The 19,201-nt window shown below is 40.3% G+C and overlaps 1 protein-coding gene across 1 annotated transcript in view; it reads right to left on the reverse strand.

Moving 5' to 3' along the window:
• Positions 1-4,824: 4,824 nt before the first annotated feature.
• The window catches only part of LOC145457252 (uncharacterized), a 37,054-nt gene continuing 22,677 nt past the window's right edge, over positions 4,825-19,201 (reverse strand). The window contains exons 4-11 of the mRNA XM_080335439.1: positions 15,497-15,710; positions 14,332-14,681; positions 13,315-13,436; positions 10,217-10,349; positions 9,702-9,809; positions 9,314-9,424; positions 8,349-8,464; positions 4,825-7,839 (exon numbers count right to left, since the gene is read on the reverse strand). Of these exons, the coding sequence (XP_080191565.1) occupies positions 6,934-7,839; positions 8,349-8,464; positions 9,314-9,424; positions 9,702-9,809; positions 10,217-10,349; positions 13,315-13,436; positions 14,332-14,681; positions 15,497-15,710 (2,060 nt within the window). The 3' untranslated portion in view covers positions 4,825-6,933. The remainder of the gene's footprint in view (positions 7,840-8,348; positions 8,465-9,313; positions 9,425-9,701; positions 9,810-10,216; positions 10,350-13,314; positions 13,437-14,331; positions 14,682-15,496; positions 15,711-19,201) is intronic.

Below are 19,201 nucleotides of genomic sequence, written 5' to 3' on the forward strand. Positions count from 1 at the left end.
AAAAAATACAGTAAAGTTTTACAAGAGAATCAATATTTATCTGGTAGTATTCAATACTTGCACTAATAGCTATTCCATTGATCGTTGAGAAACAATTCATTCATGTCATTACAGTAATCAGACTTGGACAATTCGATAATTCTAGTTATGTAATGAGATGAAAATGTCAGTAATCTAATTCAAATCTAATCTGTGTAATGTTTCTATGCTCTATAATTATAATTACAATCTAATTTCTAGTTTTCCTGATAATGCTACAAGAGAACTGGCGCAACGAGCCAAGCTTAGTGTACAGACTTTTGCCATTCTCGTGCTTAGGAGTATGAGCTCTGATTTGACATGAACTAAACTGATTTTAGTTGTATTTATTGTTAATTCAGAATTTGATGAATTTTTCGAGTTCTTGCGAATTCAGTCATTCCAATTCTAATCAAATTTAGGAAAAACTGTGTAGCTACAATTCTAATCTAATTTGAAAAAGTTACGGGAATTTTCCTGATAGTAATAATATCATTCTATTTTGACAGTCAACCTCTCATTCACTGATCACTAGTTAGATTTTAGTTACCCGACGCTGATAAGCGCAGCAGAAAAATAACGATATTCGAATTCACATCTCAATATGCCCTATTATACTTTTATGATCAGCTTACAGAGAAAGAAGAACCTTTACGCGCAACATCGTCAAAGCTTCCATGCAACAGAGAAAATTAGAGTATCCCTCTCAGCATCACGTGACTTTGTTGTTGTCTGCTGTCATATGACTTGTGACTTATTTGCCTCACTCGCTGCCACTAGAGAGGGCGGATTCTCAAATCCATAACCTTTATAAAGGCTATGCTCAAATCCGTATTTCTCCTGCTCCAGATAGACATTCGAAATCAAAAGTCTGTTAAAATCCAGCTGAACCGGACAAACCAGCTATACAATCACTCATGTCCAATTGCCGACATAAATATCTGACGCCCGAAGCAATGTAAATATCCAGATGCAGTCCGGCCACGATCAGTATCAGTTTATTATCATTTCAAAGCACCACACCACTGAGTTATATAAACACCACACGACTGCGATACAATGAAAAAAGGAAGGTATCGAAACGACTTGGAGTAGTCTTTGAAATCATGAAATCACACATAACTGACCTAAGGGGGTTAGTTATATATAATGAAACCTTTATAGATATGACCGTCTTTCTCCAACACATAAATCCCTAGGGGTGTTGAAAGTTCGCGACCTCGGCACCTATGAAATTGCCAAGACCATGTTCCGATATCACCATGGCGAGTTCCCATTAGCCGCATATTTATGCCATATACCGGTGTCGGTGTCCATTACCAGGGAACTAGATCGACATCTGGAAATATTTTTAAACCAAATTTAGCCGCTAGTGTGTGCCAGAGATCCATAGCTGCTGTAGGCCCACGCAGACATGCCACTATAATGCCACTCCTGTGTTTTTCCACCCAGATCTGAGTTTTTCGAGCATCACCTGGGTTTCTGGGTTTTTGTCCTTGAAATCTGGGCTTTTTCCACATCATGTTTACCAAGTTAATTTTTTGTTCGAAAAATTATTATATGAGATTCGTAAGATCATAATGTCGAAAAATGCACGAGCTTCAGTTGTCGATTGACTGCTTGATTGCTGCATTGTCGAGAATTTTGTTATATTGTAACGACATAGTTTTGAGACGCGGTTTCACTGCTAAAATGAAAGGGCGTGATGGGATGGAGCTTTATTGTATACCCAGCACCGTAACTGCCGCACCCCAAACCCCCCAATTGGGGGGGGGGCGAGCTCGAAGGGGGCCCAAAATTATTTCGTGAATTAGCATAAATCATAAAGTATTTTTTGAAAAGTTATGTCAATTTTTCAAAATTTTTCAAAATTCAAGAACCCACTTATCTTTATTATTGGGTATTAGGCCATTACCGCGCTACGACCCACCAAGACCTACAATCAAGTTTTAGGCCATATAACATGCGACTCCAAGAAGTGTGCCAGAACGATTGGCAGCGAGGAAACCTTGGCCGAAAAGGTCTATGCCCTTATGCTGACCGAAGACTGCGTTCAATATATAAAATACACATAGGTTTAATTGTACATAGGCGCCTAAATGACTGACGCCGAATGTTCCTGTCTTTGCAATCTGAACCTCACAAGACAAATACCATCCCGCTGGGAAAAAATTTATGCCAGTGAAGAAATACCAATTTGAAATCGTGTGCGTCTCTTAGTTTAGAAGCCTACGTTTGGGCGATTCTATATGTTTTGATATAGCAGACTGGAAGTCACGAAATAACATCATGTAACGAAGTCATACCAACGGGTCCGCCCGCCAGAAGATGTTTAGTTATTATTTACGGGCCATCCCGTTTTCAAGACACTTCACTCAGCTCTACCGGTAAATCTAATTACGTGAGTAGAGAGGAAAATAAATTGATAGCATAATATATATGCAATCGTCGATCTGATTGACCGATTTTATCATAAATTATCGAAAATTTTCGCGCTTCGCGCTGGCTCACAATACAGTACGGATGATTTCGTGACAAACGCGAACAACGTGATGGGGGGGGGTCGTTTTATCACCCTATGGGAGCCCAAGACCCACGTTTTTGGGTGGCTGACGAGGTGCTGTTTCGTTCCTGCCAACGGGTATACGCCTGAAGATGTTTAATGATTAATGGAGTGGTCCTACCTTTTCAAACACACCTCACTCAGCTCTACCGGCTAATCTGATTACGTGAGCAGAGAGAAGATAAAAATTGATAACAATATAGGCAATTCCCGATCATACTGACCGATTCAATCATGAATTCTAGAAATTTTTCCGCGCTTGGCGCGCTTAGGCGACAAAAGCTGATTCAGTAAACAAACTCCCAAATAATATGATAAATAGCGGTAAATAGTGTAGCGCCGGAGGGGGGTCTGGGGGGCGAAGCCCCCCAGAAGTTAGGTCTATAAGCCTATGGGGGGCCCAAGACCAAAGTTTTGGGGGGGGGCTGACGAAGTGCTTTTACGGCCCTGTGTATACCAATGTCCAGCTCGCAGAAAGTCATGTTCATAGGGCAGCTCATTGGAATTCGGAACCGTTTCCTTACAATTTATGTCGATTCAAGACTTGACTGCTATAGTATCAATGAATAAAATAAGATCTTGGTTGCTTTCACAGCTCATCATCCACTTGCAAAGTTATAATTTTATTTATCACACGACCTTTCGGAGCAATGCGCACCAGTTATTTTCGTAGCATTGCGTCAGAAGGACAACAACAACCGAGCAAAATGTATAGTATGAACTGTTATAGTTTCAATACCCAGGGCTAAAACTTGGTTCTATGTCAATATGACTGCAATTAATGACTGTCAGTTTCCACTTTATCAGCTTCCGCATAGGAATTTGAGTGAAATATAGGATCTGGGTTTTTCTGGGTTTATTTAGCGTCCACTTCTGGGTTCCTCCGAAATATCCCAGTGGCATCTCTGGGCCCACGGATTTGAAACTACGTATCTGTAGAGCACAGAGGTTTCGTTTGACATTTTGTCGGAAATTTCAGTTTCAACTCATATATCTTCATATTGAGAGTTCGGTCTGGTATCGGATCTAGCTGTTGTACTGCCGTTGTACTATTGCGTATACGCGTTGTTGTTGTTGCATGAATTATGGTGCTCGGCAGCAATGGCCCTGTGCACCAGGTCGATTCTATTTGCATCATTCAATTAAATAAACCTTCTGGTCATCAAAACAAATTCGCTTGCTGGGGAGATCATGGCGGGATGGGTCAGTAATCAGGGCGTTTTCTATGGAAAATGACACGCCTTGTTGCCTAGCTGCAAATTACAGGTGCTCCCGATTCTGTACTAGTGTTGCCGTTTTACACTTTACTGTTTTTTTTACAGATTTATGCCAGAACCAGCAGTTTTTCGTTGTTTTGTGTTCCTGACCGACAGATATGTGATATCAATGATGGACCACCATTAAGCCACGACTACAGGTCGTCTTTCTGTTCTGATGTTCCATTTATAGCTCACAGTCATCACCACGAACAGTGCTGAAGTTAGGGGGTGTATTTTCGGGGTCGAATCCCCTTCTATTTCAAATTCAAAACCCCGGCCCTTTTCAAATGCCGATTGTATATCCCTAATTTATTATCAACTAATTTGAAATTTGGTAATTCGTATTAGTTGCTTGGAAATCGAATCTGGTTAGTTGCGCATTTTGAGAATCCAGTAGTTTGTACATTAAGTATGGATATATTGCGTAATTCATGATATTTAGCCTTGAGTTAAATCGTTTTTTATGTTCTTGCTTTATTGTTATATCTAGTCTTGTCACGGTGCTGATAAGAAGTTTCCTTACAATTATCACAGCCTGGAGAAAGTTGGTTTTAATGAACCGATGTTTGGAGTTACCATACGCCCTCTTTTAAGAGGATTGTCATCTTTTTTCAATAAATTGAAAGCATCTTCGAAGGGCGCCTAAATGTCCCCTTTTTGAGAATTTGTCCTCTTTTTTCTAGAAAGAATATTAAAATGGTATCACAAACTAGACCCCGAACGTCAGAATTTCGTAAAGAATCGGGTAAGACGGAAATCGAGACCTATTTTTTTAGTCAACGGGTTAGCGGGTAATTCGAGAGTCGAGCTGAAATGACGACGTTTTTAGTCAAGACAGTACCATCGGTGGCTTTTAAAATCACCAGTTTTCTTTTCCGGTGCTGGAGCTTTCACAATTTTTGAACAGCGTCCTTATTTTCGGATCTCAAAATATGGTAACCCTACCGTTGTTGCGCGAGTCGTCTGGCGTTCCACGAAAAGCAATTGCCGACAAATCGTTTATTCATATGACGCGACAAAGTCAACATAAAAATAACCAAACTAATATGCAGCTATGACTTTATACAAACGCGATGCAATTTGGCGAAAACTGCGTCCGTCGGCTACACCGTAAATGACGCTATATCTCGTAGTATAACAGTGACGTCACAATAAGTCACCCTGACGCAATAAAGTCATGGAGTGGCGCAAATATGAAATCGAGCGAACAGGATTGCAGCAATAGCATTAAAAAAGCTATAGTAAAAAAGCATATTAGACTGGTAAAAATATTGGCTGACGGCTAAATTCAACTCAATGAAAAGCGTACGACTCGATAAGATTTTCATCAGAAGGGTTTTTTAATCTCTAATTACGTAATGAAATATAACCATTTTGCTCCGATCCGCAGAAGACGCCTGAAAAGTAGGGCCGTGCACACTGCACAATGATTCGAGCACTCGATCCTGAATTCAGTATTAATTCCAATGACTCGAATCGATTAGTGAGACATGATTATTTCGAGTACTGAAAATGCAAGTTCGTTGCCACAAAGAGTTTATTATCGACGAGAATTATAGTTCCAATACTATTTTCCACTGTGGAAGCCTTGAAACCTCGATTGGGCGCATCGCAGCATACGAAGCATGTAGTATAAAGCTACGGACGTGTTATTAAAAAGGCATATATGTGAAGTCTTGATCAACCCACATCATTGGCAAGCGCAGTGAAATCGGTATGGTCGAAAATGTATCACATGATCCATTATATGTTGTAAAATTTTGCATTATATTCTTTGTGGTGGAATAAAAGGCACATATATGAACTTTCCGTATCTTTCATACTGTTATGAAATCATCATGAATGCTCGGATAATCGGCTCGAACTCTAACAGGATCGCTCAGGTACTCGATTTTGCACAGTCCTACAAAAATGTGAGGTGATAATATCGTACTACAAGACTGCAAATGGCTTATTCCAATACATTGATTCGTATCGAGTCGGGTTATACACGGAATATACAAACAGCTATCAACTTACTCGCACATGTATCAAATATCACGCTAGCAATGCGGATAATATCAATTGAATATCAAAGGCAGACGGACACACAACAGACTAGGGAAGACAAACGCATTCAAAATTCTAGCACACGGATTCGGATTGACAAGAATTCTCAAGGCGGGCAAGGCAGGCAAGCGCGGCGCATTACGGAAGGCACCGGTAGTACAAAATAGATTATTATTATTTACACGAATAAAGTATTTGCATGCCCGACAGAATAGGGACTGACAAGTCTCGAGTACGCAGCTTCAACTGACGATTTCAAGTAAGGTATAGTTAGATTTTAATCGCTTGGTAGCAGCATGGTACAGAGCAGGAATTCAACGGCGCAAAAATGTGTTAAGATAACTACATAATAATAACTAAATTTTTGTCAGAAGTCGCTTGCAAAGTCTTACAGAGATAAGCAATCAGCAATCTCGATGTCATCGTAGTTTAGTTGGAAGGCCTAACGGATTGACTGAATTTTCGAATCTTATTGCAAAGGAACGTCATTTAAGTCGCGTGACGTTGTAAGACGGCGTTCGGTACAGAGATGGTCAGCAACTGAAAGCATATATTTTCGTAGTTTTCACTTCATGAAATACAAAAGCAACGTCACTTACGCATTGCATTTTGCCAGGTAGTAACGTGAAATCATTCTTGATAGATTTGCAACAGTTAACAACCATCTAATCCAGTGGTTTTCAACGTGGGCGATTTTGAGAAACAAGGGGGCAAAAATACAAGTGGGGGCGATAATGTTAGAACGTCCAGTGAGATATACGTAACTAACACGGCCGAAAAATGCACGTGATGACCGCTTATTCTGCATATCACGCGTAAGTTGACTAAAAAAGTCAACCCAACGGAAACCATCTCTGGTTAAGTTGCTAGGTTGCCTATTGAAATTGACATTTTTGAATCTATGATATCGCATGCTACGCTGCCACTTTTCATTTCGTCGCACGCTCAAATATTGGAAAATCACGATAAGTCAGAGTAAGTAAGCAGTAAAAAGAGCAATGCTCGCTAACGCTTTTCAAGGCTAGCGCAATAACAATCTCTTTCTTAACCGCTCAAATTCCCATTACGCCCATCGTCAAGTTGCCTCAAGTCCATAGGCGATTGCGACCCATTTTCAAGCTTAACATGGCTATCATGTCTAGGCATCTGTACGTTATTACTAGCGCCTGTATTTACAGGCGTGATGCTATGCACGTTCGCTGTGTACATCTGAACAGGGAGTAAGCTATCGCTTGACATAGCCTGCATTTGGTTGTAATGAGGATCGCGGTACATAGCCTCAAACTCGCCGTTTCTGGCGAACGTAGTCAGAGCTATGTTGATGTCTTCGTCGAAATCACGCGGGAAATTCACGTCCGCATCCGGAACTGGTAAAGAACAACTGTTAGCATCATTTCCAGACGATGATGAGTTACTAGAATCGCTTCTACCATGCCCGGTAAAAGGCTCCAAAGCCATCGCACCTTCACAGTAAGATTGTGCAGGCGATTGTCTTTCAACATCGCCCGTAACGCGTAAAGCAACAGACAAGTCTACATCTTCGCAAGAAGTGTAAGGCTCTGTCTTGTAGACAAAATCTGTAGACTGTGTATGATTATGCGCGTGTGATCTAGGCGAATTTCTAAGGACATCGTGTGATGTTAAGTTTACAACGTGTCTCTGCATGTGCGAATTACTGCCACTAGCAGATGACATATCTCTTAGTCCTGCTTGTAATTGTAAATCTATTGGGTTGCGTCGGGATTGCTGCATGAGCGATTCTGTGCGATGCTGTGAACACATGGGCGACATGTCTGCGTAGTCGCCGTCGCTCGCTGCGCTGTAGGGTAACTTGAAGAGTTCACAGTAGAGGCTGGGTAGGGTGATGCCGGGAAATTCCTCGACGATTTTGCGGGCGTACACGGCGTGGATGTCGTACGCACGACGGATGAGACGGATGGTGTCTAGGACCTGGTGAGGACAAGTGATTTAGGATTAGTTACTGTTGAATATAACATAGCGACTGACGAAAACTAGTGGCTAGCTAGACACATGATGAAATACGTGGCACAGAATTTAGCTAGCATTATATGTTTATAACGATGCTAGCAGTAAATGGAACAATATTACGCAACGCCGGGCAACCAGTAGCTAAAAGCGTTGACAAATGTAAATCTGTAGCGCAAGTCACCGATTACCAAGATATCAAGGTATCGCTATAATAGGGTTACCATATTTTGGAAATGAGAAAAGAGGACACTTTATCTACACTTTCAGACTTGCAATACCGGAGTAAAATCCTGAAGAAATGATAAATTTATTTTTGCACTTCGTAGTCGGTTGACTAAAATAAGGTTAACTTTCCGGACCAGCTCCGGAAGTAGCCGCCGCAGCGTTACTTCTGTGCTGATTTACTGTATCTCAGTCGAAGGACAATCCTCTTAAAAGAGGACGTATGGTAACCGTACGCTATAAATCACCTTCTCAATGATGGCGGGATCGTCAGGATGTGTGGCTTGCAAAGATTGGCGAAGAAGAGAAATAAGCCTACGATGCAAATCAGCGATAATATCACGAGAACTAAGCTGAGGGCGATCTGGAAAATAACATGGAAGTCGATTAGTGTTATAAATTTTATCGCGCTCTGTGGGATTAAAGAAGATTTTGTCACATTCTCACACAATTACCTGATCCCGAAGGCTCAACAATTGCGCCAAATTACATTGTGTCTTCTCAAATGCCGGTTTTACAAACGGACTTATATCCAGCGCCCAATAGACCTTCAAATACACTGCAATAGCGCGCAGTGCATGGATAAATGCAAAATCAATTCGATTAGTGAGTGATGGGGATCTAAGAACAGTACTTGTGTCCATTAATCAGACAAATGAAACATCAAATTCAAGATTGATTTAGAGATTTGGAACGTACTAATCTGCATCGTATCGTAATATAGAGTTCACTGACTTACAAACCTCATCACAATGCTGCAATCTCAAATTGTTATAAAAAACTGTTTATAAGTATCTTACAACTCGTTTAGGATCAGTTATGTATGAATAGGAAGAAAATTTATCAAGTTTTGTAAATTTGGACATTTGCGACATTTACCAGGTATTCACATGTAATATAAAACGGCAGCATCGAATTTTCCATTAAACTTAACTTTCCAATGATTGCTTCAGCATATTTTTCGTCGTTACAACCTAGAAGGGTAATTAGAACCATTTTTTTCTAACATCGCGTCAGCACAATCCTCCAAGTCTAAGACGCCACCTGAAGATATCGCGTCGACACACTTAATTACTACCGATTACTATCCGCCGCGGGTCTATATTGGCCCGCTGAATACATTTCCCGATGAACTGTTACGCTATAAGCCTCGTGATTCCAAAAGCGATCTTAGGCCTGCTGCTTCAGTTGCAAAAGGAATTCGTCACATCACCTGCAGTTATCAATATTGCACATGAGAATAACGCCAGCTCCTCGTCGTTCATGTTCAGTCTCGAGAGTCGACGGCCGCACTCGAAGATAATCGCGATCAGATCATCGCAGCCTGAAAGCAGTTTTGAACTCGAGAAATAACTGTGGACTCGACGACAAATGGGAAGGAAACACAACAACATCAAGTACAGTTCATATCAGTTAGTTCCCAGAAGCAGGAGAGTGACAATAATGTCTGTACGGTAAGCTTGGCTCGTTTCGCACTATACAGCTCTACTCTAGCGTTTTCAGGAAAACCAGAAATTGGATTAGAATTATAATTGCAGCATAAACATTTCGCAGATTAGATTAGAATTAGTCGAATTGGACAACTAGAATCATCCACTCACCCAGCGCTTGGAACGACACAAGCGAAGTAAACGAGCCCCGGAAAAGCACAGTTTCGTTTCGGTAGTTGAAAGCCCTCGCCATGAACACCAGCAACATGTCGAACGCTCCTAAAACACAGCGGTAAATTGCAGATTCGACCAAATGATTCTGATTGTTTTCGTACGTGCGTGACAATACATACCGTATAGGTAGGATGTCATACATGCATGATAATAATTGAATGATATATTAATATTGAAATAAACCCGAACATGTTCGGCTGACACTCGTCAGGGGTAATCGTCAGAAACTAGCAAAGAATTGAAAAGAACTTAATATATCAACCACCCTATCACCAAATATGACGTCACTGACATATTAATAATTAGAAAAGTGAAAGCAATCGGTTTTGTACAAAGTCCAAACGTTCCTATTCAATTTTTTTCAAACGTAATCAGACACAAAAATTCCATGTGCCAAAACTGCTGTGAGGCTCTACACACGTCAGTATCTTCGCCATGGCCGGGGTAAATACCTGGCGTCACTAAAGCGATCTGGTCGTTCTGCGAGAGCTCTTTGAAAACGACAATTTTCTTGGCGAACTCGATGATGCTGCGGGTCGCCGTCACGAATTCGGACGTACACGCCTCCCACATCGATCTCTTGTTCTGTGATTGGGGAGGAATATGTTTCGAAACAGCTTCTTGGAAGTACAGAACTTCAATATACAATTAAATAATGTATTGACATTGAATTAAGCCCGAATATTTTCGGCTGATAGGCCTCCTCGTCAGGGGTAATCGTCAGCAACTAGTAGAGAATTGGAAAGAACAATGTATATCAACAATCGTACGATACGTATGATACGATTGTTGATACACAATGTTATTTCATCTCTGCTACTTGCTGACGATTACCCCTGACGAGTGTCAGCCGAAAACATTCGGGTTTATTTCAATATGAATATTCAAATATACCTCCATGGTCTCGGTAACATCAAGCAGAACACAGCGGCCTCGGGGGAAGTGAATCGTGATGTAGGTAATCTCATACGGCATACGCTCATCGGGGAAGAGTGGTTACTAGGGGCCCGTAATGATTACTATGTAGGGATTTCCAGTATTGCATATACTTGACACTTTGGGGTGGTGTCAATACTACTGCAATGCAAATTATACTACAAATATGCATGATACAATACGATTGTTGATATACAATGTTCTTTCCAATTCTCTACTAGTTGCTGACGATTACCCCTGACGAGTGTCAGCCGAAAATATTCGGGTTCATTTCAATATGAATATACTATTCAATTGTATATTGAAGTTCTGTACCTCCAAGAAGCTCTTCAAATATACATGACGATACAAGCAATGCAATGATAAATTCATCATTTCTACATTTATACACGGATGGTAAATTCAACGTCCAAACCGGATGAACGAAATATATGTACCTTGTACGTGATGTAGAGATACATACGGTTAACGGAGAAAGATACAGCTCGTATCACAAGGTGGGAAAATGTACTAACACAGCAGGGATTGGTTGTTTTACATGGTCGTGGAAATGCAGTGGTACAAGAAGATTGCTACTATACAAGTGTCCATAGCGAATTCTGACATGTAATAGGTGCTAAGGACCCTAATACAATGTAAAGTAGATAGTAATGCAAACAAGACATTGATAGTTGACACTTTGTAGCAGCAAGATATTCAATTTCTCATTGACTCGCACGAGAACGCAAGACCAACTTTACAATTACCAAATCAGCCGTTACTATAAGTAGGGCTGATCACATTGATTTGAGTATTAATTCTAATGATTTGAGTCAAGTATTTAGTAATGAATTTTTCGAGTCCTGAAATTACACGCTCCTAGCCACAGAAAGTTAATATATCAGCAAGAATTATATTTTCGATACTATTTCTCACTATGGAAGGTTATGAATCTCGATTGGCCGCATCGCATCATACGACACATGTGGTGCAAAGCTACGGACGTTAGTACAATTAACATATCTGTGAAGTCCTGATCAACCGAAAGTATTGTCACAAAGTGCAACGAAATAGGTATGGTCGGAAAAGTAGCAAATCGTCTTTGACGTGATGTGAAACTGGCATGACATTCTTTTTGTGCATATTTGAACTTTCCAAATAATTAATACAGTTATAAAGTCATCATCAGCAGTGAACTCGAATATTCGACTCGAAGGCAGGCAGGCACTCGACATGGCAAGCAAGCCCTAACTATAAGTACAGACCTGTCTTATTCATAGTTAGAGCCGTTCTGTGAAACATTATACGAAACATTATATGAAATTGTGGACATAATTTCTTATTCTCGAATGCCGCGACGAAAACCATTCGACCAAGTTGTTTACCGACGCTCCGCGATCATTTCAATAATATATTCGCGTCTTGACACACTTTTATCTAAATCCTATGCTTCGTCAAAAAGAACTGACTACGAAATTCAATATCGCATGGGAAATGTGTTGTTGTTTTATTTCCTGCTGTGCGAATCTTATTGTTTTGCAGCTACTTCCGTCAGGCTTCACCGCCGGATTACGTTCCAGAGGTTTGAGGATTATGTCGCATGGTCGTTAAGCAAGGAGGGAAAAGGCATTATCGTAACAGTACTAAGTAATATTCCGTCTGGAAACAATATTTCGAACACCCGATATCATCGGATATACGTAACGGTACTGATTTTGGGTCAATTTTGTCAAGATAGAAATGAATAACTACATCCACATTATAACAAATCGCAAGGTGCTGGCTGTGACCGCTTGTCTCAAGTCATCACGCAAGATGAGATAGATACTTATCCGTCGAATAGCATATACCAGTGGAGGATCGAAGTATCTATACCTGATGATAGGGTAAAGGATTGGGTCCCAGGTGGCATGCAATTTAGTTCAATCCGCTAAAGTAGACAAGGCATGTGCCTAACAGGGCCTACTAAAAACCGAGGTTTGACTCCCCAGAATCAACTCCATCAATTCAAAACCACGAAACAATGAAGTGAATAGTATATTGATATTGAAATAAACACGTTTGTTTTCGACTGACATTCGTCAGGGGTAGAGAATTGAAAAGAACATTCAAATACGATTGTTGATTGTTATCAACAACAACTGGTCTAGAGAATTGAAAACAACATTGTGCAATGTACATCAACAATCAACAACGAACAACCAAAATATTGCCAAACAATGGAAAGATACAGTACGGAGTGGAAATGACTTTTGAGTTGTCTTACAATCATACCTCCAACAGTCCTAGAACATAGAAATAACAAGAGTGCACACTGCACACTAGACGGAAAGCAATAGAAGATAATGTCAACTTGATGTAGATAGCATAACGGAAATAACTAGAAATTGATCGAACGTTCGCGTTAGTAGGTCAAGTGCCGCTAGGTGTCAAACTACGTTACAAAGTTACGCCGATTTGATCGCACGCCGTTTCCTGTGTATCGTTTCATCTGAGAGATTGTTGCAAGATTTCATTGCAACACAAGATTAAGTTACATAAAGGATTAAGAACGCCAATATGGGTCAATGGTCTTCGTTTACCAGAAGCTAGGAAGGGTATTGAACGAAATGTAAACAATGCTGAATTTGATTACCGTTCTCTTCATTTTCTCGACCTCATTCGGGCTGTTAACGCGCGACGACAGCACGGCCAGCTTCGTACGGCTGTGCAGACACGTTTGGTTGAAGGCTTCGATCACATTGTTCCTCAGGGATTCTGAATAACAACGAGAATCCTTGATGGCAACAAATCTCAATTATGGAAAGCTACTCGTGTTTACGTGGTAGATTCACAACCCACTGGTTCATATGGCGGCATGCAACCGATTTGCAGCAACTAGACTCGCACCAACATCAGACTTGGACAACCAGACAATTGCAGTCTCATTAGACTGGTTAAAGCGAGAAGCTGCTAATCAAATGTTTCTATCCTCTCATTTTAGTTCTAATCTAATTTATGGTTTTCCGGAAAATGCTACAGGTGAATAGCCCGATGCAAGCCAATCTTGGTGTACAGGCATTTGTAATTCTAGTGTTAATGAGTATGGACAATGACTTGATTTGAACTAATCTTGGTTTTGTCGTGTGTTCCTTCTAATTTGGAATTTAATTCAATTTCCTAGTTTTTGCGAATTCGGAAATTCTACATATCTGATTTGGAAAGAACTATGTAGCTATAGAAGTAATTTGGAAAAACAGAAAATTTTCTAGTCGTTCAACTGCGCGTGTCATAGCCAGGTGGTCGGTAACGAATTACTTCTACTTTAGAAGTACTCAAGTAGATTTTGCCTACTTGACCGGCTTACTCAGGTGGCTATATACTTCATAGTTTTCTGTTTTTCTCGCCAAACCAGGCCTAGAATAATCATTTTTAAACTCACTTGTACATTACTGGATCTACTTGTAGGAGAAATTTACGACGATAACTCTGCTTGTGCTTTTCAGGAAAATCAGAAATTAGATTAGAATTAAAATTAGAATCAAACTAGCATTTATATTACCAGCATTTCGATCTAATCAGTATAATTATGCAACTTGAATTATTACTAGAATTATCTGGTTGTCCAAGTCTTCATGCGCGTACGATATCATGCTTAGAATCATCACCTTACCATTGTGCGCTGAATACTCTGAAGTCGGCGAATTCCTGTGCCGCGCCCCACGCGAATGCTGAGCTTGATTATGATTAACATCGCCATTGCTGATTCTGTAACGCCTAAACTCCTCGCTCATTCTATGAATATCATCAGGAGACGCAGCAGTCGCGTGACGCAATACGAGACGTTGTTCTTGGCCGTGCATAGGGGTTCCGGAAGAACTCGGGGTTGACATTGAGGATGGGGATATTTCTGTGCGAGAAGACGCGCCGTTGTGGCCGTTCGCGTGGACGAATACGTTGGCTCCATCTGCTGGTTGCAGATGTTGGAAAGAAGTCATTTCTGCGATTTCTGCGATCTGGTGGCTGAATGAAGAGGAAAAGCGATCATTAGGACTCAAGAAATCATGGAATATTACGGAAGAGGAATTTTATCAATATTATAGGTTCATAGGATCGTGATAAACAACTATAAATTTTAAATGAATTGGTCTTAGAGTATATGAGATCATACATACCTTACTCACTCAAATACTATATCGCGGACGGTAAATGTAGGAGACGAAAGCCCGATTTAAATTACATAGAGATAGAGGTAATCAAGTGATCCTCCGCCTCGAATAATATTACAGAATCCAGGGTCATTGAAATATGTCGACTTTCGTGCTGGTACGACAAACTAATTATAATGTGTGTCTCAATTGCAAAATGCAAGAAGTTGGCCGCCTGTCCATTAATTAGAGAAATAAAACATCTGATCTGACCCGTAATATGTGAAAGCCAGGAATGCTGTTTTGTATTTTTATCGCTAAATATCGACAGTACAATTTTGCAGCTTTTACCAATATCATAGATATTAACAAATAGCAAATTCAAAGTTTTTGCAAAACAAATCGAACAATCGAAATGGCATCAGTAAATTTCTCATTGAATTGAAGTATTCAAATACTGCTTTTGAGTTGTAGATATCTGTGGTAATCACATTTTGGGTCAATTTTTATGTTTGAAGGTCCACCGGTTCGCAAAAGGTTGAGACCACTGATGTGGAGGCTCTAATACTGATCATTTTCTAGCGACAACAAGGAGATACGTTTACCGTTGCGGGTGGTCATAATAGGGCTCCAGGTTACTTGGTCTGGACACTGCGTGCTACTAGACATGACTCGCAAAAGACAACTCACCCGTTCTGCGCACTCGCTGACAGCAACGCCTGGCTCTCTGCGTACTGTTCCATTCCGTTGCTAGCGTTATTATTCTGCGGCGCGGCGTGCTGCTGCTGCCCGTTATTATTATTATTATTTGGGGCGGCGTTCGTCACGTCAAGAATACCGTGCTTAAGAACTTCCAGAAACAGCATGTCTCGTTGCTTTTTCGACATGCGTCCGAACTTCACAGCTGAACGAAATTGGGAAGATTATTCAGATTTGAAACGGTCGAAATTGCACGCAGACGTGGTCATCTGGTCAAAGTAGCCAGCGTTGCTGTAATCAAGAAGTGACTGCTGGAGGTGAATGATATTCTCAGTTGACAGTTGTATATTCAAGTAGAAAATATAGAAACGTCATAAATTTCCATATAGGTAGAAGCAACGATTTACTAATAAGTCAAAAGTAAGTACTCAAGGTCTAGTTTTGCCAGAAAATTCGAAAACTCTGAAGTAGATACAGTGTAAAATCATAAACATTTGAGCAAGCCGTGAAAGTACGCAAAAATTTACAGTTGTAGTTTTAGGCTCGTATTTAACATAATAAAGTGAATATAGTGCTGCCGTACTTTGTTCATTTGAGTAAAAAACCTCAAGTTGATTTATCAGATTAGATATACCAAACCAGAACACTACAGAATCGGATATACATTATACAAGCGCAATTACAGAAATCTGTGCAGTTCCGCGGCAGAATTATGACGCGTTAATCGACGCCGACCACATTTTATTTGTCATAATGCCAAGTCATGTAAGTGTAGTCATATAACATGTGTTCGGGGGAAGTGATTCCGCCTCGATACCAGCTAGTTTGTACAATCTCTTACGCACATTTCTACAAGCTAGAAAACGAAAATAACGTCACCACGTTACTCAATTGGCTGCAGCACAGTGTCGGTTGTCCGCCATTTTGTTCACCTGTGCATCAAATCAAGGTGAGGTCTGATTTTGATACTTTTGCGATAAATAGAACATCGAAATCATACGGTAGTTATGAATTGATCGTGATTTCTGCTGCAAATTAGCTGCGACATTAGATAAACGCAATACCCCAGGCAGGACACAATGATTCGGGTACTCCAATCTGAATCGAGTTGTAATTCTACTGATATGTGTCAAGCCGTTAGAGACTTAACGAAATTGTACTAAGAGTTATTAAATCAACTAGAATTGTGGTTTCGATACTATTTTCCACTGGCGAAGGCCGTAAACGTCGATTGACCGTATCCCAGCCAGACTTGGACTAGAGAATTTTCAGATTTTCCAAATGGATTAGAATTAAATTTATAGCTATACAGTTTTTTTTTCAAATTAGATTAGAATTAGAATGACTGAATTCGCGAAAACTTGGACGTTGGAGCAAGTTCAGTTCATATTATGTCATAATTCATTCTCATGAGAACGAGAATGGTAAATGTCTGTACAGCAAGCTTGACGCGTTTCGCACTGCATAGTTCTCCGGTAGCATTTACAGGAAAACCATACATTAGATTAGAATTAAAGTTAGAGCATAGAAAAAATTCTCAACCGAGATTAAAATTAGAATTAGATCAAAGACACAATTTACAAATTAGACTAGAATTACATTGCCGCCATTTCGCTCTAAACTACTCTAGTTAAAAAACTAGAAATATCTAGTTAAGTCTACTCTCAGTACACGAAATATGTAGTTCGGAGCTACGCACGTTAGTGAAAATGACTTTTATGTGAAATCGTGATCCGCAGCATTGTCACAAAGTGCAATGAAATAGGTATGGTCGAAAAAATACCAATTAATCTTTAATGACAAGCAATGAAACAGTGATTATGATCCACAATTCCACAATCAAGACACATATACACGAGTGTGAAAATATGCAATCTAGAACCTATCAAATATATGACTGGTAACAATCTAAGAGCGATGACTGAATGCAATACCCATTCTCAACCCAAAATGTCAATACACATTGCTTACGTTTGGCACCATCAGAATTGATATAATGTTTGCTTTCGCGGACGCATTCACGAAAAAAGCTGAGATTTATGACAAATTCTTCGTTTAATTTTGAAGAGGGGAAAGTTTTCGGGCAATGCATCTGTTTGCTATCCAGTGCACGTCACATATTTTTGACGCAGAAGCGATAATTATCGGGGGCAAGTTTGATAAGATTTGTTATTCATGAACGCGAGCGTTTGAACTCAGATATCGCTAATATTAAGTACACAGAATGCGCCAGGAAATTAGGATACTAATGTCATTTCGAAAATAGCGCCGTAAGGACACGATTTTCATTCTTACATTAGCAATTCAAAACAGATTTCACTCTACCTTTACAGACATTCCTAATTATGAATGAATTGAATACAACTGAATCGATATAAACGGTCTTCACTTTCTATCAAGAGATTTTTTGAAGGTACAGAACTCCAATATACAATTGAATAATATATTGATATTGAAATAAACCCGGATATTCTCGGCTGACACTCACCAGGGGTAATCGTCAGCAACTACTAGAGACTTGAAACAGAGTTTGTCTACAAGACAACAGTCGTATCACAAATTTCTATCAATTAAAATCGCGTTATGAACGCATTTCCGACGATTTCCACACAAGACTTGTTATTCTGAAACTACATTCGACAAATTTCATATGGCTATGGCACCAGGACCAAATTTCATTAGATGTTACAAACAGTACATATGATGTGAGCTCTTTCGTCTATCTTATCGTTTATCTCTAATCAGTCACGTAATCGTGGGTACGTAGTTAGGTGCGACACCAGTGGTATAACGTTGTTGTTGTTTGTGGTATTCATGGTGTTTGTCGACTACATGGTCATGTACACCAGGCCGATATTCATTATTTTTCACTCCGTAACTGCCGACTTCTAGCACGGTTTTTTGTAAGACACCGCTTACGCGGATGGCGAGGAGGAGCCTAGATAAACCTGCAACATTTAGGTAGAAGTTCTGGAGTCGACCTCGGATGGACTTGAACCGACAACCCATTGGTGCTGTAGCCGTGGATTATACTACTACGCTATCTCGCCACAGTGGTATAGCGTGACAGCAATATAACGCATAAAACGGTTTCGTGGTCCTAGACTGACCACGCTGACAGTAGCCATGAAATAAGACCTCGGAACGTATACATTACGAACATTTGAATCTTTCAGAGCTTCAAATAAGGTGTCAATATAACCCGAAGCCATTGATTGTACTAGCATTCATTAGAGTAATTGAATTCGACCAAACTTATTCACGCAATGTACCGGTAGTTCTGTATAGGGACCCCAGATAAGCATAATAAGCATCCGCCTGATCGGTCTGTAAGCAAATCGAACTGCATCGATCAGCGAACAGGGCCGTATAGCATACTTGTAACTTGATAAGATGTTTGTTTATCCTCCATCCATCATCAGCTTGATTGCCTGCGAGCAAGACTGACAGAGCAATTGCAACATCAGCGAGTCGCGTGATCATGATTGGACTTTGCTTGGGTCGTTAGCGGGCGGAGATTACAGGATTCCGGCGGATAGTTGAAGATCGTCAACTCGCTTGTCAATAGAAATCGGGGTCGATTGGGTCTTAACTGACGGGGCGCATGTGATCCCGACCGAAGAAATAATAAAGAACTTTTGCCACGCTACGCAAATAGGGAGAAATAAACAAGGTGCGGGATCAATAGTAATAGAT

The sequence above is a fragment of the Botryllus schlosseri genome, chromosome 15 (genome assembly GCF_051294905.1).
Source record: "Botryllus schlosseri isolate E-star chromosome 15, Bs_hap1, whole genome shotgun sequence".
Classification (NCBI taxonomy): domain Eukaryota; kingdom Metazoa; phylum Chordata; class Ascidiacea; order Stolidobranchia; family Styelidae; genus Botryllus; species Botryllus schlosseri.